Here is a 23,019-nt window from a genome sequence, read left to right as displayed (position 1 = left end):
ACCAGAAGAAAAAACATGCATTGGCCGGGAATCGAACCCGGGCCCCCCGCGTGGCAGGCGAGGATTCTACCACTGAACCACCAATGCTTCCACAAGCAACTGGGTGAAGACACAGGCCAAGTTTAGTAGGTGGGCTATTAGAGAGGTTTAAAAGTTGAGCAACTTTACGCAAGTGGGCGGGGAAACCCTGTGAATTCGCGAATTTGCACTCCACTTACGGAAAGTTGTCTACATAGAGTACGTGAGTAGGGAGCTGCTCCGTGAGGGTAAAGTTGTGTTCCCAACTGGCGTTTGGACGCGGTACGCTTGCGGTTCATGCGTGCACAAACGCGCGCCCAAGCTTTCACAAAAAAAGCAATCTGAGTCGTATTTAGCGCGTGCGACACCTTCGAGTACTAATTTTTTGACCCCGCCAGTAAAAGTGACTGGCATGTACGCTAGTACGCGCCTGATACGCGCTGAAAATTCCAACATGTTGGAAGTTCCATTTCGGCGCGTTTCCGTACGCATGGCGCCCCAAAAGCCAGCAAAAATACGCAAAAACGTGTGGTTGCACGCGTACACGCGCCAATTGTGAACACAGCTTTAGTGGATTGGGGTATGAATTTATGACTCTCTCCTCGGGTTGTACACTGTCGTGTTCAGAGTTGCCAAGGACAGCTGTGTGATTCGAAAACTGCATATCGCGGAACACGGATCCGCATGCAGTGTACGTAAGACTTTCAGTACATCGATTACGTTTTTACTAACGTAATTATGTTGTGCGGAACCTCTCTATTGTAGCCGACTACAATCTGCGACAATGTGCTGCTACTACACTGTACAAGGCAGTAACAAATAGCTCACACTAGGTTAGCCGGTGTATGGCGCCCACCTTGGACGCAGGGCTAGTATGGCCTTTAACACCAGGTCTAACGTATGCTGAGGCAAGCACAGTCTCCGGGCATGCTGTGAAGACGGGTCTCAAAAGACAGGTGGTGACTTTGTGTAGTGGTCATAAAGGACAGGTGGTCACTTAGTACAGTGGTCATAAAGACAGGTGGTCACTTAGTGCTGTGGTCGCTTACACAGGTTACACTGTAATGCGAATATGGAATAGAACACAATTCGCACAATGTCGTATGACAACAGTACATAACCCCCCAAGAGTGTGCAACTCCTACATACCCTGCTGTCCTGACAGAATTTCAAGTTGACGTCATGTTTTTGATGCAATGTTCCTCACATGAGTGATTTGCGATGCTTGTACGGGCTGTCAAAGCACCACACGTGTTTCCTTGCACTAGTTAGTACAAGATCGAATGGGGATATGTCCACCACAAGTCTACGGTTGATATTACATGAACAGAGCACACTGCATCATACAAATAACATCAGCTCTAAATTCTGTCGGGACAGTACCCACAGTGGAGTTTCACACTCGTGGGAATTATGTACTCTTGAGTCTGATTATGACATGAACGTTTAATGTCTATACCGTTACCTGACTGCAATGTGGTGATCGTCGATGGCATACTCCACTCAGACGGCCCGCGGTGTGTGATAGACCTCAAGCGAACCCCGTAGGTCGTGCCGACCTTCAGCTCGTCCAGTGGCAGCCATATTTTCCCGGACTGTGCGGTCGGCATGCGGCTTTCGTACTTGCCCACCAGTGTGCCGCCTGCTGCGCTCAGAGGAGCATAACTAACCTGGTAAGACTCTGTCTGGTGCAGGGGATTTTCTGATCGTGGCAGGGGCAGGGCCACCAGGATAGTGTCTGCGCGGCGACTGTGTAGCAGAGTGGGTGACTGAGGTTGTACCGCATCCCCTGAGAACAGGGGCAGAAATCGACAGAACCAGAGGCAAACGCAGTGTTTATATAAATTTTACCGTAGGTTTACTGTAACAGTTTTCCCCTGTTCTCTATAACTTTACACTCCCTCGCACCTCGTGCGTCTTACGCCTGTCTATTAGCACCTTCATTGGCGCCATTGCCACATGTATACTATCACATTCTGCATATAACTGGTCGAGGCACGCTCAACCAGGCCTCTTACTTTTCAAGTTTGATTAAACCTGTTACACTGGTAGCAGAGGATGGTTCCTACTCTGCTTTTGGCAGGTGTTCTGGTCGCTCTGCTTACGCTCCTCGTACTCGTCGTTCGGCTGATAAACGATATCAAGACCGCTCAGCGCGTTAGCCAAGGAAACCGAACGATACATCCGAACTCAGAACCGTGGGAGCCAACACCCCGCCTTACGAAAGAGCCGCCTGTGTTTGGAGGAGATTCCGCTACATTCAAAGAATGGACGTTTGCAATGGACATGGCCCTACGGTCGTTGGCACTCCCAAATGCGGCACAGAGGGTCGACTACGCGGCAGGATTTTTGACTGGAAACGCTCGTCTTTGGTTGATATCGGCATTGGAAGCTAACCAAGTGTTTTCCGACTGGCCTGCTCTGAAAGCGGCACTTGGCGATGTGTACGGACCACGGCACAACGAGGAAACATCGCGTATGGGACTAATTTCCGCAGCACAGCGCGGGTCGCTGGACGCATACATTGCTGCTTTCACTCGCCTCAGCCTGCAAGTGCCGGAAATCGACCACCACACCAGAGCGCTGCTGTTCGTCAGGGGTCTAGTGCCGCACATCCAGCGACAGGTCATGCGTGAGCATCCACGTACCCTAGAGCAAGCTGTCATGGCAGCAAACACCGTGGAGCAGTCGTCAGGGCCACCGGCGTCGGGGCCACCAGCCAGTAGAGAGTCGCGTTCCGTGCCCAGCTTCCGTGGTCAGGGCCTCCGCAAGCTGACGGACCAAGAGCGTGTCCAACTGCGAGCAATGGGACACTGCTTTGCTTGCAGGAAGCCAGGCCACCTCGCTAAAGACTGTACTGAGGGTGGACAGCGCTACCCAAACGCTGGTCGCCAGTAAGAAAGGGGGTGCGCTTACTGGCGACGACCCAAGCGCCCACGCCGGTACCAGTCGCTAACCGGTTCGGAGCTCTGGAGGTTGAAGACGTTGCTCTCCAGGAACCTACGGAGCCGGAGACACCCATAGCTGTAGGAAATTGTCCCGTTGCAGAAAGGTGTCATGTCAGCAACGTCAGCGTCGGCAATGAACCTGAACACGACCTACTGCGCATACAGGGAAAGATCGGCGGTCGCCGTGCAGTGATGCTGATAGATTCCGGTTCAACGCATGACTTCATTGCAGACAGTTTTGTTCGAAAGCATCATCTTGACACGGATGCAAGCTCAGCAGTGCTGAGCGTAACATTGGCGGACGGCTCGACCAGCGAGGTCCCGCAGATTTCCACACGCACGCTAAGGGTGACAGTCGGGGGCTTCAGTGAGGAACAGCACTTTACTGTGTATCCCCTGACTCGCTACGACGCTATTCTTGGCAAGCCGTGGCTTACAAGGAACAACCCCAGCATCAACTTCCGTACGAACGAAGTTCAGTTGGACGGTGAGCCCTTTGTTGCCAAATTGCCTTCAGCTAACCCGCCGACAGCCGACCGGCCATCTGTGGAAAGCATGTTTATCAGTGGCCGACAAGCTCGTCATGCCCTGAGGAGTGGAGCCGAGGGGTTTCTTGCATGGGTCACTGCTGCAAACGAGGAGAATCGTTCCGGGCCACAACTCCAGGAATCAGAGCAACAAGACATCCAGAACCTGCTCAAGAGGTACCAGGATTTATTTCCAGACGAGCTGCCGAATGAGCTTCCACCGAAGAGACCAGTCGACCATGAAATCCAGATAGAAGATGGAGCCAGACCACCGTCTCGACCCGCCTACCGCCTGCCGAAACCAGAGATGGACGAGCTCCAGTCACAGCTATCAGAATTACTTGAGAAGGGATTCATTGAGCCAAGTAAGTCGCCATACGGTGCACCTGTGTTTTTTGTGAAAAAGTCGGATGGTACTCTGAGAATGGTGTGCGATTGGCGAGAATTGAATAGAATTACGATCAAAAACAAAGCTTGTCTTCCTAATATTGATGACTTATTCGACACGATCCAGGGCAGTGCATATTTCTCCAAGTTGGACTTGCGGTCAGGCTACAATCAAATCAGAATTCAAGACTCGGATGTTTCTAAGACGGCCATTAATACGCCGTTCGGCCACTTCCAATTTAGAGTCATGGGATTCGGGCTGACTAATGCCCCGGCCACCTTTCAGTCACTCATGAACTCTATTCTGCAACCGCATCTCCGAAAATTCGTTGTAGTATTCTTGGATGACATTCTAGTTTTCAGCAAGACCTGGGAAGATCATCAGCATCATCTTCAAACAGTTCTAGAAACACTTAGAAATAGTGAGCTGTATTGCAAACAGTCTAAATGCGAATTCGGCGTGAGAGAAGTTCTCTTCTTGGGGCATAAAATCAACGGCACATCAATTTCCCCTGATCCCAAGAAGATAAGTGCTGTGGAAACATGGCCAACTCCGTCGTCAGTAACTGATGTGAGGAAGTTTCTTGGCTTTGCAAACTATTTCCGAAGGTTCATAGATCGACACTCGACCATCTCTCGTCCATTAGAAGAAATCACCGGAAAAAATTCACGCTTTGAATGGAGCGCTGCTAGACAGAAGGCATTCGAGTCTCTAAAATCAGCATTACTCGAGGCGCCAGTGTTGCAACTGGCCGATGTTGAGAAAAGCTTCATGGTAGAAACTGACGCAAGTGACTTTGCCGTGGCGGGTGTGCTCCTGCAGCAGGGAGAAGATATGGATTTGCATCCCGTAGCCTATTGTAGTCGGAAACTGTCAGCTGCAGAACGCAACTATACTGCGGCCGAGAGGGAAACGTTGGCTGTGGTATTTGCATTAAAGTGCTGGAGAATCTATCTATTCCGCCACTTTGACCTGATGACTGATAATATGGGTGTTGTCTATTTACGAACCAAACCGACTCTCACCAAGCGTGAGGCAAGATGGGTAGAGTTTTTAGCTGACTATGACTTTACGGTCTTTCACAAACCAGGAAAGAAAAACATTGCCGACCCGCTTTCACGCCGTCCAGATCTGTTCAGTGATTCTGAAATAGGCGGGTCATCCTATCCTCCTAACATTCAGTTGAATGCCATAGAGCATACCCTAGAGATTAATCCAGACTTAGCGCAGTTAATTGTCAGCGGTTACAAGTGCGACAAGGATCTTGCTCCCATTATCAGGAGACTGAAAAATTCAAGCCATGACAATCTGCACGACCGTTACCTTCTAAATGAAACACCCGGTTATCTTTATCTCAGATCTTCACCACAGAACCGGTTATGCATTCCAAAGAGTAGCAAACTCCGACTCGCCCTGCTTCAAGAATACCATGACTGTGTGACTGCGGGGCATCCCGGTCGAGATCGCACCTATTTCAGACTCTCTCGATATTTCTATTGGCCCAGAATGGGACTGGATGTAAAGGCATTTGTCAAGTCATGTGACGTCTGCCAACGAGTTAAAGGCGGCCAGCTAAAAACTGGTCTCTTGCAGAATTTACCAGTGCCCAGTCAGCCGTGGGCGGATATCTCGATGGATTTTATCATGGGTTTGCCTAGGACCGATACAGGTCATGATGCAATATATGTATTTGTAGACCGCTTGACAAAGTGTGTACATTTAGCACCTACTTCCTCTACTATTGACGCTAAAGGAAGTGCTGATCTGTATATTCAACATGTATTTCGACTTCATGGTTTGAGTTCTAGTATTGTATGTGATCGTGATCCAAGATTTACGGCAGCATTTTTTCAGGAATTGTTTGATCGCTTAGGAACGAAACTAGCATTTAGTACTGCCAATCACCCTCAGACAGATGGCCTAACTGAACGAGTAAACAGAATAGTAGAGGATGTGCTGAGGGCTTTTGTAAATCATAAACAAGATAACTGGGATATGCTCCTACCTCTCTGTGAGTTTTCTATCAACAGCGCTACTCAATCATCTACAGGAAACACACCGTTCTTCTTAAATTACGGTCTAAATCCCAGAGCGCCACCCGACTTCCTCAACCCTATTCAGGGAGGCAGAGATTCAGCTGATTGGTTGCAAGCAAGACAAGACGCGGTCAAGATCTCACAAGATGCGCTAGTGGCAGCTCAAGCTCGTCAGGCCTTCTATGCAGATCGGACAAGGGTCGAGGGAAAGCTGAAGGTGGGAGATTTGGTAATGGTCTACCGGGATTTCCTCCTGACTCCTGAAGCTCGGGACCGACCATCCCATAAATTACGCCCCAAGTGGTTTGGCCCCTTTCCTATAACCCATGTGGTCGGCCCGAATGCCTACAAGCTCAAGTTGCCTCATACCAGCCGCTGTCACCCGGTATTTAATGTGTCGGCACTCCGTGCCTACGAGAAGAACGCTATTCCTAATAGGAGACAGCCTACGCCTCCGCCTATCACGGACCTTGATGGTCATGCCCGCTATGTGGTGGAGAACATTCTCAGTCACCGCCGCCGGCAGAATCAGCTTCAGTACCTAGTCAAGTGGCAAGGCTACTCTGATGCCACTTGGGAGCCTGAACATTATTTGTTGGATGAATCTGGTAATGACATTGTTCCACTTCAGAAGTACAAAACCTTGGCTTCTGCCCGCTGAGTTTTGCAGAACTTCTAGTTTCACCTTACACATTTGTTGAGCTTATTACACTTTATTTGCATGGAGTTTCAGTCGTCTTATTGTGTTACTTCAGTGCGAAGCCTTTTTTCGTCTCGCACGTGTTTGCGCTTATTGTACTCTATTCCACTTGAGCATTTGGGTTATAAGCTCCTTCCTCTCCATAGGAGGGGGATGATGTAACAGTTTTCCCCTGTTCTCTATAACTTTACACTCCCTCGCACCTCGTGCGTCTTACGCCTGTCTATTAGCACCTTCATTGGCGCCATTGCCACATGTATACTATCACATTCTGCATATAACTGGTCGAGGCACGCTCAACCAGGCCTCTTACTTTTCAAGTTTGATTAAACCTGTTACATTTACAGCTTAGCATGTTAGTGTTAGGTACCTCCTCCCGTACATTGCCTCCTTCTACATCATTTACCTGTTGGCCTGTATGTGCCTCGTACTTACTCACATACTCACCTTTTGTGCCGTTGGCCTGGGTACACGGCTGTTTTTTTACTCGATTTTTCGACCATCTAATATGGCGGCATTTTTGCACCAATTTTAATCAGGATTGCTCCCAATTGTGCTCGAGATACTGTTCGGTTCTGTCTAAGTTGAGCTCTAATTAATTTGGCTCGCCCAGCTTCTACCTGAACTCTCGAGTTTCGAAAGTTAAAGCTCCACTCTCGTACTTCACCCGCTTTGTGTTGTTCTTTGGTTCGTCATTTGAGATCGCTTTTTCTTCGTCTTTTCGGGGAGCTCGTGTCGATTTTATTCCGGAGAAGCAGAGGCCTTTTTAAAGCCACTCATAATTTGCGTAGCACTTAGCTGATTTGGGTCCTGGTAGGTTTACATCTGGAGCCTCTGGTGAGAAATCTTCCCGTGACGTGCATAGAGTTCTCATGATGTACATGTACATGGCGATTGTTTTGCACTTTTCCAGGTGTCACGATACCATGGACGACCATAGACATTATTTAGATGGCGTGTGTTGCCTTGGTGGCAAAAGATTTGCATCACAGAAGGAGAAGACAAGATACAGTGTGCGAGGCTACGAATCCGAGATTCTAGCGGTAATTTCAATTGATGTATGCGATGATGACCCAAATATTCACCCACCACACATATGTTTATGTGGGAACGTGCACTGAAGAGGGCAGTGTCCAAGGCAAAGCCCAAACAGGCACAATGTGGAGGTGGATGTGGTGGTGTAGTGGATTGGAAACCACCGCACTACCTGCAAGTGCTGCGACAGCCACTGCACGAGGACAAGGGGACAACGTGAACGAGACACAAAGTCGCTAAAGCTAAAGTCGCTAAAGCCAAAGTCGCTAAAGCTACGCGGCATAACTGCACAGTAGGCACAGTGGGCGCAACGCCACGATACTTCCGCAAGTGCGGATCTATTTAATTCACGTCCGGTAGCACGAACGCTTGAAGAGCTGCAGACTGGGAAGCCAACAAAGCCATCTGTCAAGCAAGTGACCAACGGACAGCAGGCGAGACAGAACAAATACGGACAAAAACCCACCATCAGTGGATATGGAAAATGGAAACATTGTAATCGATGAACTGCATCTCCTTCTGCGTATAACAGACGTACTGATGAATGCACCAATGGAAGATTCTATTGAAACAGACAGGCTGAGCGGAACAAAAAGCCTCTGGAAAGTAAGCACCTTAAAGCCCTGATAGCGGCGGCTTTTGGTGAATGTGGCGTGTCATTCGCGATTTGGGAGCGGACAAATGCCGACCGCTCCGGATCAGGAAAATTTGAATGCACCAGCCCAAAGGGCGCACACAAAAAGAAGCCGATAAAAAATCTGCCGTCCAAACTTGTGAACTGCATTGGCAGCAGCACGCACGTATCATGGGCAACTGGTCGGTGCACTGCGATTTTTCAGAGATGGTCTGAATGGATGTCCTGTGGTTGTGCCTCTTCAAAACTTGAAGGCGCATGTCACAACCTGAACATTCAATCCCAACGTCCAGGGGTGCGCACGCAAGGCTGTCAGGCCCCATTCCACGGTGCATGAAGTCCTTACTGCCTTGCCATTGAAACTTCAAGGCAACGCTGCAAGCCAGCTGACGGGCAGGAGTGAGGACACAGGAGGTGGCGGGTCTGAAGGTGCTACCTGTAGAGGAGCAGGAGCAGTTGCTATGTGACATCGAGCTTCGCTCCTCAAAGCCAACTGTTGAAGCTGCGCTAGCTATCAAGGCAGACCTGAACCTCCCCTTCAATAAGTTCCGGCAACTGCGTCGATGGCTCAAATCCTTTGGTCTGGAATTGCAGTCCGAAGCCAAGATGCGGTCATTCATAGCAACTCAGCTGCCGAAGTATAGCTCTAAAGAGATACCACTAATGTCAAAGAATGGAGCAATCAGCATGGCTCCAGCTGTATTCTTTCCAAACTTGGTAGAGGTAGTCACACACTTCCTGGACAAGCTGCACAGTGCTAGCCGATTGACGTGGCAGAAAGGCATCTTCAGAAGCTCGATTTACAGCTTGTTTGTCAGTGCCAGACCAGCGCCAGTGACAATGAGAAGTTCCGGAAGCTCTCTGCTCTTCACTGTGGTCTTGTGAAGTGTTATATATGCACTCTGATGTAATATATTATGTACTCTGTATGCATTTGTATATACTCATTGCGCATGCTCTGAATCATGGTCTTACTCTACATGTATCCATGCCGGCTGGTTGACTCTGGTGGGCTGCGTGTGAGACTGCATGTAGGGTGTACGTGGATACACAACAAATGGCGACGAAGATGAAATTGTTTTGAGATAATTTGTTTAGTTGAGTGCTTGCGAGAATTTGGTAAACCATGGCCTCTTCAGGGAAGGCCACCCTGGAGCAGTTTTCTGGCGGGGACTTTGCGGAGTACCGGGAACGGCTTGAGTTTTATTTTCTCGCAAATGACATCGGTGTTGTTTCAGCCAGTGCAAACTCATCGGAGAAAGAACGCGTACGTAAGAAGATGATTGCACATCTAATCTCTTCACTGTCGAAAGACGTATACTCCACTTTGCGGAACCTCTGTCTGCCGGAGTCAATATCGGACAAGACCTTCGAGCAGATTTGTGACCTACTGAATGGATATTACAGAGTGGAGCGTTCCACGATGACTTCTTCTTTTCAATTTCGCGATTGCAACCAGAGACCAGCGGAAAAGCTGGTAGATTACGCAAATCGTTTGAAACGTGCGGCAGTAGCCTGCGACTTTGGGTCGCATTTAGACAGATCCCTAAAAGATCAATTTATGGCAGGAGTCTACAGTCAGGAGATCAAGCGGACGATTCTGACTAGTCCTGACAGCAAGACGAAGAAGTTTCAGGATGTGCTGGATATCGCTTTACGGGAGGAGCGCGCCATCATGTTTGCTGAGCAGCTTACTCCAGGTACTACTACTAGTACTAGATCAACATCTACGCCGTCCGAGTCAGTCAACAAGATGAGAGCTACCACTACCAGTAAATCCAAGTCAGCAAGTGCATCTAGAAAGCCAAATCACTCGCAGGACCAGAAAGGGTCAAAGTCAACGAAGGGCAAGGTTTGTTATCGTTGTACATCTGATTTGCATATGGCTGACAAGTGTCCTCATCGATCTACTACTTGTCGATACTGCAAGAAACGAGGACATCTCGAAAGAGCCTGCATCACCAAGCAGAAACGAGGTGAAATTCACCACGTGGATGACGAACCTGATGATCGAGGTGAGATCGTTTCTGATTGTGATGTTGATGATATGCCTATCTACAAGATTCGATCGGGTAGTGGAAAACACCCTCCGTATACTGTAATGGCGGAAATCAATGATGTTTGTTCACCAATTTGCATGGAAATCGATACAGGTAGTGCTGTATCCATCATCACCAAATCTGATTACGAGAAATTGGGTGCACCAGTGTCGTCTCTTGTAACTCAATCAGTCCAGCTCATTGGGTTTTCCGGTTCCATCATCCCCTGTTTAGGTGAAGGGAAATTTCCAGTGTCAATAAATGGGCAAAAGCACACTGTTCTCTTGCGCATTGTCGATACAAATGGTCCATCTCTGTTGGGCAGAGATCTTCTCTCACTTTTCAAACTAGAATGAAGGGAAATATTCTCGGTGAAGTCTGAAATTGATAATGCTCTTATACGCGCAAAGCTGCAGGAGGAAATGCTTCAGAAATTTGAGAGTTTGTTTGACACGTCAACTGTCGGCAAATTAAATTCAACTCAGGTCACTTTGCGTGTAAATGATTCAAAACCTGTGTACATGAAGGCTCGTTCAGTACCATTTGCAATCCGGGAGAAATACGAGCAAGGCCTCTCTAAACTGGAGGAGGAAGGTGTAATACGCAAAGTTGAATTTTCGAAATGGGCTTCACCTACGGTTCCGGTTCAAAAACCAGACGGAAATGTACGTATCTGTGCTGATTACTCGCGCACCATCAATGCTAATTCGGATTTAGAAAAATATCCGTTACCTACCATAGACGAAATTCGTGCCAAGTTGAATGGTGGGCAGAAGTTTACGAAGCTTGATTTATCTCAGGCGTACCACCAGCTAGAGCTTGATCCTAAGTCAAGGGGGTATACTACAATCAATACCCACTGTGGTCTGTTTGAATATGTACGTCTACCGTTTGGCATTCATTCAGCAGTCTCCATATTTCAGCGTACTATGGAGACTCTCCTGGCGGGTATCGATGGCTGCATTGTGTATGTAGATGATATTCTAGTCACAGGTCGAAATGATGCAGAGCACAAAAGAAATCTGGAAATGGTTTTGCAGCGGCTACAAGATGCGGGAATGCGTTTGAAAGCCACGAAAACCGAGTTCATGCTACCGCAAGTCTCGTACCTTGGTCATACTTTGAGTGCGAGTGGTATGGCGCCTTCGCCAGGAAGAATCGATGCTATGGTTAATGCCAATGCTCCTACGTCCGTCAGTGAGCTTCAATCGTTTATTGGGTCTGCGAATTATGTTCGCAAATTCATACCCAATTTTGCTCGGATTATGGCGCCACTTTACGCTCTGCTAAAGAAAGATACTGTTTGGAGATGGTCAGATTCTGAACAGACAGCGTTCCTTACGATAAAGAATGCTTTATGTTCCACGGAGGTTTTGGCGCACTATTCGGCGGGTCTGGAGCATGTCTTGCAATGCGACGCATCAGGAACGGGTCTTGGTGCGGTTCTTTTACAGAAAAACGAAAATGGTGATTACCAACCCATTTCGTATGCGTCTCGTCTGTTGAATAAAGCGGAGAGAAACTATTCAAATATTGAACGGGAGTCACTCGCTCTTGTGTTTGGTGCAACCAAATTTCGCCAATATCTCCTGGGAAAGAAATTTGTCCTTGAAACTGATCACAAACCTCTGGTGAAATTGTTCGGCATGCAGGAAGGTGTTCCGTTCCTGGTTTCTTCCAGATTAAAGAAATGGAAGTTATTACTTTCAGCGTATGACTACACCATCCAACACATTGCGGGAAAGGCAAATGTTCTGGCAGATTTCATGTCTAGAAAACCAATTTCTGGAAATCCTTCTACCCCGGAACTAGGTGAAACACGTGTACTTTTCATTGAGGACGAGCTCATTGATGCTCAAGTTGTATTGAATGCCACTGGAGATGATCCAGTTCTAGAGCGTGTTCGTCACTACACTTTGAATGGTTGGCCAGAGCATGTGAAAGAGGTGGAGTTACAGCCGTACTTTGTAAAGCGCTGGGAACTATCTATTGTAAATGATGTATTACTCTGGAATGAACGAGTGGTAATCCCCATGGCTTTGCGCGCGATGCTCTTGAGTGAATTGCACTCGGAACACACAGGCGCTGTACGAATGAAACGTATGGCACGTCGATATTTCTGGTGGCCAAAGATGGATGACGAAATTGAAGATACCACCAAAATGTGCGCTACGTGTCAAGAACAGGCACGCAAACCTAGTAAATCCTATGCTACCTGGTCATGGCCGTCGGGTCCATGGCGTCGTCTGCACATAGACTTTGCGGGTCCATTCATGGGCAAAATGTTTCTGGTGATTGTCGATGCGTATACGAAATATCTGGAAATTGTCCCGATGACACATGCCACATCAACGGGTACTATCAAAGCTTTGAGACGTTTGTTTGCCACATTCGGTCTACCCACTCACATCGTTAGTGATAATGGGACCCAGTTCACTAGTGCTGAATTTACCTCGTTTCTCCAGAAAAATGGAATCGCACACACTCGTTCAGCTCCAGGCCATCCGGAGACAAACGGTCTCGCTGAGCGAGATGTCGGTCATTTTAAAGCTAAAATGAAAGCAATGGGAACAGAAGGTGACGACCTAGATACACGACTACAACGATTTCTAATGACATTTCGGTCAACTCCTACGGCGAATGGTAAATTACCGGCAGAAATGCTATTTAATCGCCAACCACGACTACGTTATGATGCTTTGAAAACAACACGGAATGCGGAGGCACAATCTTTCAATCAAAACCAGCATTTGCTACCAGAATACAAACCGGGTGATGCTGTGTTTGCGTTACGTTTTCAAAACCATGGTACAACCTGGGTCCCTGGTGTTGTTCTCTCTATCTGCAGTGCTATGAATTACTCTGTCCAGGTAAATGATGTGGTCTGGAAACGACACCGTAACCAACTCCGGCCACGTTCAATACCACTTTCTCAGTTAGCAGAACAGACACGTTCTGCACCACAGCAGCAACAACTCCAGCCGCAGCAGCAACAACTCCAGCCGCAGCAGCAGCAGCAACAACAACTGTCACCACAACAGCAACAGCCTCAGCCGCAGCAGCAGCAGGTGCCACAGCAGTTGCCGCCTCAGAAGGCTCAACAGCCGACGACTTCACAGCAGAAAGAGCAGCCCATGCAACAGTCGCAGGATGAGCAGGGTCAACAGTCGTTAGCTTCTACAGCCCCAGCTGATGCTGTACCTGTTGACCGGCAGGTGACTCGATCTGGTCGGTCAGTCGTAAGACCAGCTCGGTATAACGGATGAGACATTTTATACATGTAGGATATGTAATTATTATATTATTTGCATGGATTGATTGAGATGATCGTGAATGCATGTACGTGGTTCTCTTGTTGCATTTGTATATATCAGTATAATGCTCTGTATAGTACATACCACACATAGAACATTGAACTTTGATAATTGGCACGTCAGACGATGGTACATTATTACATTGTCTGTTCTATGCTATTGTTCCTTGTCATGAAAATGTTTTGTTTTCGGTGTTACCTCTTTTTTGCGAGGGGGATATTGTTATATATGCACTCTGATGTAATATATTATGTACTCTGTATGCATTTGTATATACTCATTGCGCATGCTCTGAATCATGGTCTTACTCTACATGTATCCATGCCGGCTGGTTGACTCTGGTGAGCTGCGTGTGAGACTGCATGTAGGGTGTACGTGGATACACAACATGAAGGCACAGCAAGAACTATCTCGGTCTGAGCAGCAGTGTCAGCAGCTACACCATCACTTGCAGACTGTCACGCTGCACATTGACGACATGTCCCTACAGAATTTCAAGTTGACGTCATTTTTATGATGCAATGCGCACTGTACATGTATTATCAGACGTATCCTGAACCTGTGGTGGACAAAGCCCCGTTTTATCCGCTACAAATTAGTGCAAAGAAAAAAAACGTGTGTTGTGTTGACACCCTGTACAAATGTCGTAAATCACTTGTGCAAGGAGCATTGAATCATAAAAATGACGCCAACTTGAAATTCTGTAGGGACAGTAGGGTATGTGGGAGTTGCACACTCGGGGGGGGGGGGGTTATGTACTCTTGGTGGTTGATTTTTTCGGACAGGTTTCACTGTAGTACTAAAAGTACTTTCAAGGGACGAACAGCATCATGTGATGCAAGAGGGTTGCACAGTGCACACTCTCACCGGTAATCTTCCCTGTTGTGGGCACAGCAGTGCACATGCAGCAAAAATAGAGGAAAAAAGGCAACATGCATTGGCCGGGAATCGAACCCGGGCCCCCCGCGTGGCAGGCGAGGATTCTACCACTGAACCACCAATGCTTGGATGAAAGACTATGCCAGACAATGAAGCAGAGGAACCCTTGTTACAGACCGAAAACAGTGCTGTAGTCTTGGCCAAAAAGCAAAAGACTACCGTAAAAGCCCCTGTACATGTATACGCCCACTCGAAATAACGCCCACCCTCCATGTACACGTCCAGTTAGGGGAAGTCGACAGTTTTGTTTCAAAATAACGCCAATGCCATGTATACGTCCAGGTATGCTGGCAATACCAATACCCAGTACTTACTGCTATGTTGATGGATGTGTTTCAGGATTGCTTTTCCCAACCAGAACACTGTTCCTGGTTCATTGAAGCGGGGATACTTTTTTTATAGTGGGCATGCTCAGCTAAAAAATGAAATGGATACAGTTCCGAGTCGTATTGAGCCATGGGAGAATTTCAACATTCGTATTCCAAGTAAACGCCCGGTTCCAAAATAACGCCCGTGCCCTTGTATACGCCCAGGAAATCGAGGCTGCTATTCTATACGCCCGGGGCCTATACACGGGCTTTTACGGTATTCGTCCAGGGGGTCAATTGGAGAACATTTTTGTTCTCAGAAACATTACAGGAACAACCCGAAGATTCACATAACTGTTGTTCACATGGTGCGGCCACCACTTGCGTGTAACAGCTGAATTTCTGTTAATCTACAAAATCTGACACAGTTTTGAGGAAGGGGATCGATATTTTTTAATGTAGTGAAATCTCCATGAAACGTGAACAGCAACTCTAAATTCACCCTACCATTGCCATGGTCGCAAAACCTTGCTGTGGCAATATTCACAAGGCTGACTTTCACTTTTTGTAGGTCATCAACTACACAATCTGCGGACAGAACTGTTTTGTCCTTTGTGGACTCATCGGCGCAGCACAGAGGATAGGAGGCCGAACCTGATAGCAATGAAAACTATTTTTCCAAAGCCAAATTTAAACCAGGCCCGAACGTACCTTTCCAGAGTGCTCAAACTGACAAGTCAGTGAGCTCTGCATCAACTACAAGTATTAGTTTCTACAGTGCCCGTCCACATCTGGAGACCGATATTTTTTGGAACAAAGTCGAGACGAACAGAGACCAACCCCCCTCCCCCCCCCCCCCCCCCACACACACACACAAACGAACAAACATCTTTTCTAAAAAATATTGATATTTGTGGACGACCCCTAACAAGGGTTCCTCTGCTTCATTGTCCGGCGAAGTCTTTCATCCAAGCATTGGTGGTTCAGTGGTAGAATCCTCGCCTGCCACGCGGGGGGCCCGGGTTCGATTCCCGGCCAATGCATTTTGCCTTTTTTCCCTCTATTTTCCTCTATTTTTCTGCATGTGCACTGCTGTGCCAAAAACAGGGAAGATAACCGGCGAGAGTGTGCAATTATATTTCAGAATGCTCTGTCTCCTCCATATCAATGTGTTTGGCCTAGTTTACTAGGGGTGCGTTTGGTTGGCACGATCTAGAACAGGATCAAACAGCTGGTGCACATGGAGCAGTCTCATGCCAACCAAACGGTACTCCAGAAACAGAGCACATTTTTGTGAAAAATATGCCAAACTTGGTGCGTTCTTCAAAATGTGTATGGGTCACCATGGTCACTGTGTACGGTACGACAAGTCCAACCCAAAAGCGTGTGCACGTGATCATTTGGGACCAAAATCGATGTTCCCGCCAGGTTTCACTGTGAAAAAGGTGAAACTGCTCGGTCTGTTCCGGCTCGAGGCCGGAGCAAGCAGAACATGTTCCGGCCGACCCAGAACAGGTGCAGTCCCAACCAAACGCGCTGTTCTGGTGAATCCTGTTCTAGGTCGTACCAACCAAACGCGCCCTAACTCTTGACAGCTTTTTTGTAGTGAAATTCATGATTTTGTGATTTTTGTTTTATTATTGGCGTGAACTTCAGTTTCTACTTGATAAAAACCCTTGTTCCCTCTATGTTCGAAGCGCAGCTGGAAAAAGCCTCCTTCAAGAAATCAGCATTTTTCGCGGTTACTTTGTAACCTCTCTTGCCAGACTCGCCATCCACATCATCATCCTCCATCTCATCGTAATCCAACTCATCCCGCTCCGTGGGCTCCTCAGGGAGGGCAGCAAAAGAACTACTGGCACTCCATGCCGTGGACAAACAAGGGGTGCTCCGCACCGGTGGTACATAGGCACTCCGTGCCGAAGACTCCAAGACTGAAACACGTTCAGCAACCTTGGAGAGGTCGGAACCGATGGTCTCCAAGCTCTTGCATCACATGATGCTGTTTGTCTCTTGAAAGTACTTTTAGTAAGACAGGCCGAAGGCACCAAATCATAATATTTGAATTTTCTTACCGATTGCCAATGTTCTGATTTCCGCCTTTGGTGACAGGGGAGAAAGTCCACCCGCTCCGATGGCCTGCGTGAAGAACAGGTACGAAGTGTCGGGTTGCAGTCCGACAATTCTGACGGTGGCCGGCTGACCAACGAGTTGAACTACTGGCCCTCGGTGAATCCGGCCTGTTCCGGCCTCTTCGTACATAATGCCCATGGCGTGTACGGGATGGAGGCCGGGAGCGTCCGGGCGTGCTGGCAGGTGAATGCCCACGGACGTGCTCACGTGACCGGCGGCGAACGAAACGTTGGGCCGAAACGGCGGATCTACACGCGGATAGAAGTATACATACATGGTGATAATGTTAGCTCAATACAACCCAAATCGTACGCCCTGATGGGATACGGAGTATAGGGGTTACGGGTGCACCGGTATGTGTCGTTAGGTACACATCTGCACGTGAATATCACACCTTGAATACACTTGAACATAGAACATTGAACGAAACCTTTAAATCATAGGTTTTCAGTGGTCCACATAGTAACTTGATCAAGATCTAGTTTGGATGCTTCCAGTAGCTTTATTGCAAACACAGACAGGGCCTACAACACAAACCATACTTGATAGCTAAAACCGGGCTTACATGCATCTGGTGTGGCTGCAAAGCTTGGCATGCCCGGCGACGACTCTCCGGCGTCGTTTGTCGCCACAAGAAGCACCTGATAGCGGGAGAGCGGCTCAGCGCGCTCGAGATCCAGACGCGGCGCGCCAGCACAGCCGCGGGCTATCCAGTACGGCGCATAGATACCCGGGCCCAGGACGGAGCGATACATGACGTTGAAGCAACTGACCTCCTGGTTGCGCCGGGCAAAGTAATTCCATGGTAACTCGACCGTGAGCAGTTGCGTTAGGTTCACCGGTAGCAGTACAGGGTTGGGTGGCTGTGATGGAACACCTGGATTTCGGGCACATAAGCATACATGCCACACAAGTCAACACTACTTTGGTTAGGGGTGAAAGTTGGCACTGAGATCCCGAGTTCGAGTACTCTGATTTTCTCCGATCGAATATTCGAGTATTCGAGTATTTTTCATCTCCTAAAAATTGCACACCAAGCCGGGCATTAAAATAACATGATACAACCCTGATTGAACCGAGTAGCAGTCATTTTTCTCGGGTGTATTGGTTGGTGGGCTATTTGGGCTCTCTCTACTTGTGAACAAATGTTCACCACACAGCCTGCACATCACCATCTGCCGACTGCTGCCCTGAAACTGCAGATTTCTGTAGTAAATGCATGTACCATGTATGAACGAGTACTCTGATTTATTCCGAGTACGATTATTTTTGAAAAAACCGAGCGAGTACTCGAGTACTCGGTATAATTGTTTCACCCCTAACTTTGGTACAATATTATTGTGTGAGAATGTAGAGCATCGAGAGTGGATATGGGAGCCTTAGGGCCGGGTTCCACTGCGGCTCCGCGGCACTTGGCTGCATGCAGCGGAGCAGCGCGGTTCCACTGACACTCGCCATTCGCGGTACCGCGGTCGTGGTCCACACTTTTTGATGACGTTTTACCTGCCTGCGCGCGCTCACGAAATCAAAAAATCCTCGTGTTCTGGCCTGCGCAACGAATTAAATTTTGAATTTTAAAATTCTGGCGTACAAAACAATGCAAAGTACGGGAAACAGGTCGAGGCACGACCGCGGCTCGCAGTTTTTGGTCAAGAATCGTAGCGAAAGCTCGCGGCCTCGCTGCTCCAGCTCGAGCCGCGGTCACTATGGTAATGATGATGTTTCAAGCGGCGAAAGACGAGCAGCGGAGCCGCAGTGGAACCCGGCCCTTACTTAGTCTCTGTGTATCCTCAGACCATAGGCATATACATGTGCATTTATCAATATACATGTACATGTACAGTTACGAATCCGTTGATCCCCGAGCTGCAGAGAGTGCTCAATGTCAGAGACAGAGCTTAGTACATAGCAGACTCAGCGGAGGACGTTCAGGTTGGTTTCATGCCGCATGAACCTGGACACCGGGAAATTTCAACCCTTTCGAAAACCAAATGACAACCCGCTCTACGTCAGCAAGCAGTCCAACCACCCGCCTGGGATCACCAACAACATCCCTGCTGCTGTCAACAAGCGCCTTTCCGCTATATCGAGCGACGCGGAGGCATTCAACCATGCAGCCCCGTGTACCAGACCGCATTAAAGGCCAGTGGATACACCGAAGTGCTGAGGTTTCAGCCCGAGGCACATGAGCACAGGGGCAGGAAGAACCGCAGCCGGAAGGTCATATGGTTCAACCCTCCCTACTCCAAAAACGTTAGCACAAACGTCGCTGGTAGGTTCCTGAGCCTTGTCTCCAGGCACTTCCCGAAAACATCCAAGCTCGGGAAGATTTTCAACCGTAACACTCTGAAAGTGAGCTACAGTTGCATGCCCAACATGGGAGCGGTCATCAGCAGCCACAACAAGAGCAACCTCCGAGAGCCAGAACAAACCAAGGCATGCAACTGTAGAATCAAGGAATCCTGCCCGCTGCGCGGAGAGTGCCAGACGAAGGAGATTGTGTATGAGGCCACTGCAGAATCTACCAGTAAGATTTACATCGGCCTATCAGAGACACCTTTCAAAGCCCGTCACGCCAACCACCTGACCTCCATGCGTCATGAAGAATACAAAAACAGCACTGAGCTCGCAAAACACGTATGGGAGCTGAAGAGCGAGGGAAAGCCGTTGACCATTACATGGAAGGTGCGGGAGAAGAGCCGATCATACAGATGTGAGTCAAAAAAATGCAATCTTTGTACTGCGGAAAAATTCCACATCCTGACTACACCCAAGAAGCTCCTACTCAACAAGCGGTCTGAGATGGTCTCGAAATGCAGGCATGAGAATAAGTTCCGCCTCGCAAATTTCACACCTATCAAATGAACTGACCAAGTACTGTACTGCACTTTGCCTGAGCACCCATTATTATTTATAACAAAATCCCTTGGCCTGTAGTCGGCGATGCCACTCTGCTCACGCCTGCCCGTCACCAAACGACTCCCTACTTGTAGCGATCTCACTGGCCCATTGCCCGCCACCCTCCTGGCACCTCCACCCATCTGCTGTACACTGCCTCCCCATCGCCTCTTTCCGCGCTTTCATGGTCACACCTGCCTGTTGCCCGCCACCATCCTGGCACTTCCCCTGTCGCGCCTTGGCCCGCGCCAGCTTTCTCCCCATACCTCACACCAGATTTAGCGCTAAATTTGTTTATGCTTGTGGCTCTATGTGTTTATAAGCATACTGTTGGGTAGACCCGAGTATCAGTTGTCTGATGATTGCCTAGCGGCATGAAACTCAGAGTTACAACCAACCTGAACGTCCTCCGCTGAGTCTGCTATGTACATGTACAGTTATATACACATTTCCACACATGTATGCATTCGCACCGGTGTTGTGCACGTGCTAACATGTGGACAAGCACATACACAGACAGACTCACAAAAGCACACAAACACACGCATGCACACAGACACAGACAGACAGACAGACAGACACACACACACACACACACACACACAAAGGAGTAGAATACCTGTTGCTAGAGTGCGCACACTGACGGCTGGACTGTATGCAGACGCGTGCGTGTTGTTGACAGCCTGTAACTTCACTTCATACCAGGTGTTTGGGGACAAGTTACGCAGCCATATTGTTGTGAGGTCCTTATCATCCATGAGAATAAATGTCCAAGGCAACCAGACTAAGAGCGGAGTTTGCTGACGGAAAAAGATCTTGTAGTTAGTGGCGCCCCTCGGTAGTGCGAGTGGGAAAATGACCAGAATGGAGTCGTCGCGTACGCCATCAATAGGAAAGGCACCGGGAGGCCACTGTGGCGAGCCTGCAGACAGCAGACAACACAGAAAACACAGAACAACGCAACATCGAGTGACAAGTCGTGGCGAGCCTGCAAACAAAGAGAAAGCACAGAGAGAAACAAACGAGGCAACACGAACGACCAGTTGAAGCGGTACTGCAAAAGATACTGTATATAGTGAGGGCGTGGGGTCATCTTTTGCAGCAAGGACCCACCTAGAACAGGCAGGTTGACATGCAGGGGCAGAGACCACTTCTCTGCATCAGTGGTATTGGTGACGACAGTGCTGCTGTCCCTTGCCCGTGACAGTCTCACTAGACGACAGCGCAGTTGAGTGATACCACTCGTGCCTGGTGATAGGTTGTTGATTGTGGTCTCCGCTTGGTAATACCTGCCAGCCTGGATGGCAGCGATTGGCTGCCAGCTAGACCAAGACACGACAAACTCGCCGACCACGTCGCTGGCATAGCGGGCGAACACCTCAAACTGATCGGCGTCACTGCCAGCACCAGCGCCGTCATCCGCCAGGTGTGGAGTGCGCAGGACTAGCGAAGACGGCGTGCTGAGAACGGGATTGTACGGCCGCGGCGACCACAACGGAGCACCTGAAGGGCAAAGAGCAAGTCAGACAAACAACAAAATAGGAAGTCAGAAGAGCAGCAGGCATTTCTCTGTGACTGTGGTTGCGAGTAGACAGCAGCAATGCACGGGGCGACTGAGTGCTCACTATTTCAACTGGATCAAACAGTAACAATATAGAGAAACCGTGGAGAACACTATCGCTACTTACTAGCACTATGCATCTACAAGCACAGCAAAACTGTTCAGTGTAAAGTTATAAACTACCATGGATACAACAGACTGTGGCCCAGTGTGGGCTATACATTTTGTAAAAGTACTATTTTGGAGGACACTACACTGTACTACACGGGTCAGTTGACTTTGGATACAGAGCACATGAATCTCGACTACACGGCACAGATTTGAACAGCCCTTGCAAGCACACAGTACGTTGTATTGAAGTTCCACACTGTAGTTGAGAGTCTTGACACTGCCGGCGCTGGTCTACTACAACAGAGCGGCTGTAACCATGGTAACTGCCAGCGCATGCAGTCCCTTTACTGAAGTGTTGACAGTGCGCCATGCAATCCCCATGCAACAATTCCAGCAACAGAGCTTATAGTCTTCAGTGATTACAGTGCCTAAGCTGAAAAGAAAACTGTGCAGGACTTTAAGGTAGAAAGAAATGCAAGAGAAGCAAGCTCTCTTGGGCACGGCTTTTCAGAGTTCCTTGCCAAATGCAATAATTAGACAACTGATAGCAGCCACCAGCGTAACTAGTCTTTTTGTCCCAACTAAACGTGGGCTGGCGCAATTACGGTGCTAGGCGGAGAGCAGTGCAGAGCAGTGTGGATTTGTCACCTCATGTTCTAAGTAGCTGCAAAGGTGACAACTGCTCACCAGCAAGGAGTGTGGAGGAATGATGCGAGATGGTCACAGAGAACTGCATGGAGGATAGTTACAATGAAGAGCGCATCGGGTGTGAAGAATCGTGACAACGTACCGGGAAGATGTTCTCGTGCGAAAATTCGTACACACTTTCTTTCGCAAGGACTGTCGCGAAACTTCGTTCGAATTCTTGTTTCGCAGAACGATTGGATTTTAATTTTTCTTGCGATGGTCATCACTGAGTTGCCCCACACTAGCCCACAGGCCAGAAGAAGAAAAAAACATGCATTGGCCGGGAATCGAACCCGGGCCCCCCGCGTGGCAGGCGAGGATTCTACCACTGAACCACCAATGCTTCCACAAGAAACTACATAAAGTCACAGGCAAAGTTCTAAGGGTTATACTGCCCCTGTGTACGTGTCGTCTCACGGATGTTAATTATTATTATTAAATTTTTGATAGGGCAATCCCCACAGGCCTAAGGCCTTTTGACAGGGTACCCTAAAAAATGAAGAACAGAATTACGGAAAGTATGCAGGGAAGAACTTGAGCGGACCTCCGCTGGGAGGGCATTCCAGCGGTCAGGAAAGTGACAGAAAATAAACCATAGCGACGTTTGGCTGTCGGAAGAGCAAGGGAAGAGGACACTTGAGAGCGGGTGCGAGAACTAGTGCAGGTAGAATTAGAGCGGAGACAGAAACAGTTAGCAACAAAGACACTAGCCAGATCATGAAGAGCACGGTACGTTAGAACGT

At 48.5% G+C, this 23,019-nt stretch overlaps 1 protein-coding gene and 4 non-coding genes across 5 annotated transcripts in view; 1 reads left to right on the top strand and 4 right to left on the bottom strand.

Moving 5' to 3' along the window:
• The window catches only part of LOC135817622 (uncharacterized), a 132,697-nt gene that overhangs the window by 20,904 nt on the left and 88,774 nt on the right, over window positions 1-23,019 (bottom strand). The window contains exons 35-39 of the mRNA XM_065330848.1: window positions 21,031-21,420; window positions 20,537-20,839; window positions 17,585-17,896; window positions 16,962-17,267; window positions 1,484-1,807 (exon numbers count right to left, since the gene is read on the bottom strand). Of these exons, the coding sequence (XP_065186920.1) occupies window positions 1,484-1,807; window positions 16,962-17,267; window positions 17,585-17,896; window positions 20,537-20,839; window positions 21,031-21,420 (1,635 nt within the window). The remainder of the gene's footprint in view (window positions 1-1,483; window positions 1,808-16,961; window positions 17,268-17,584; window positions 17,897-20,536; window positions 20,840-21,030; window positions 21,421-23,019) is intronic.
• Window positions 17-87, bottom strand: Trnag-gcc (transfer RNA glycine (anticodon GCC)). The gene has a single exon. It is a non-coding gene; the product is annotated as a tRNA-Gly (tRNA).
• On the bottom strand, window positions 14,573-14,643 carry Trnag-gcc (transfer RNA glycine (anticodon GCC)). Its single transcript has one exon. It is a non-coding gene; the product is annotated as a tRNA-Gly (tRNA).
• Window positions 15,859-15,929, top strand: Trnag-gcc (transfer RNA glycine (anticodon GCC)). Its single transcript has one exon. It is a non-coding gene; the product is annotated as a tRNA-Gly (tRNA).
• On the bottom strand, window positions 22,549-22,619 carry Trnag-gcc (transfer RNA glycine (anticodon GCC)). The gene has a single exon. It is a non-coding gene; the product is annotated as a tRNA-Gly (tRNA).

Source organism: Sycon ciliatum, chromosome 1, assembly GCF_964019385.1.
Source record: "Sycon ciliatum chromosome 1, ocSycCili1.1, whole genome shotgun sequence".
Taxonomy (NCBI): domain Eukaryota; kingdom Metazoa; phylum Porifera; class Calcarea; order Leucosolenida; family Sycettidae; genus Sycon; species Sycon ciliatum.
This window is presented reverse-complemented; position numbering and strand designations above follow the sequence as displayed.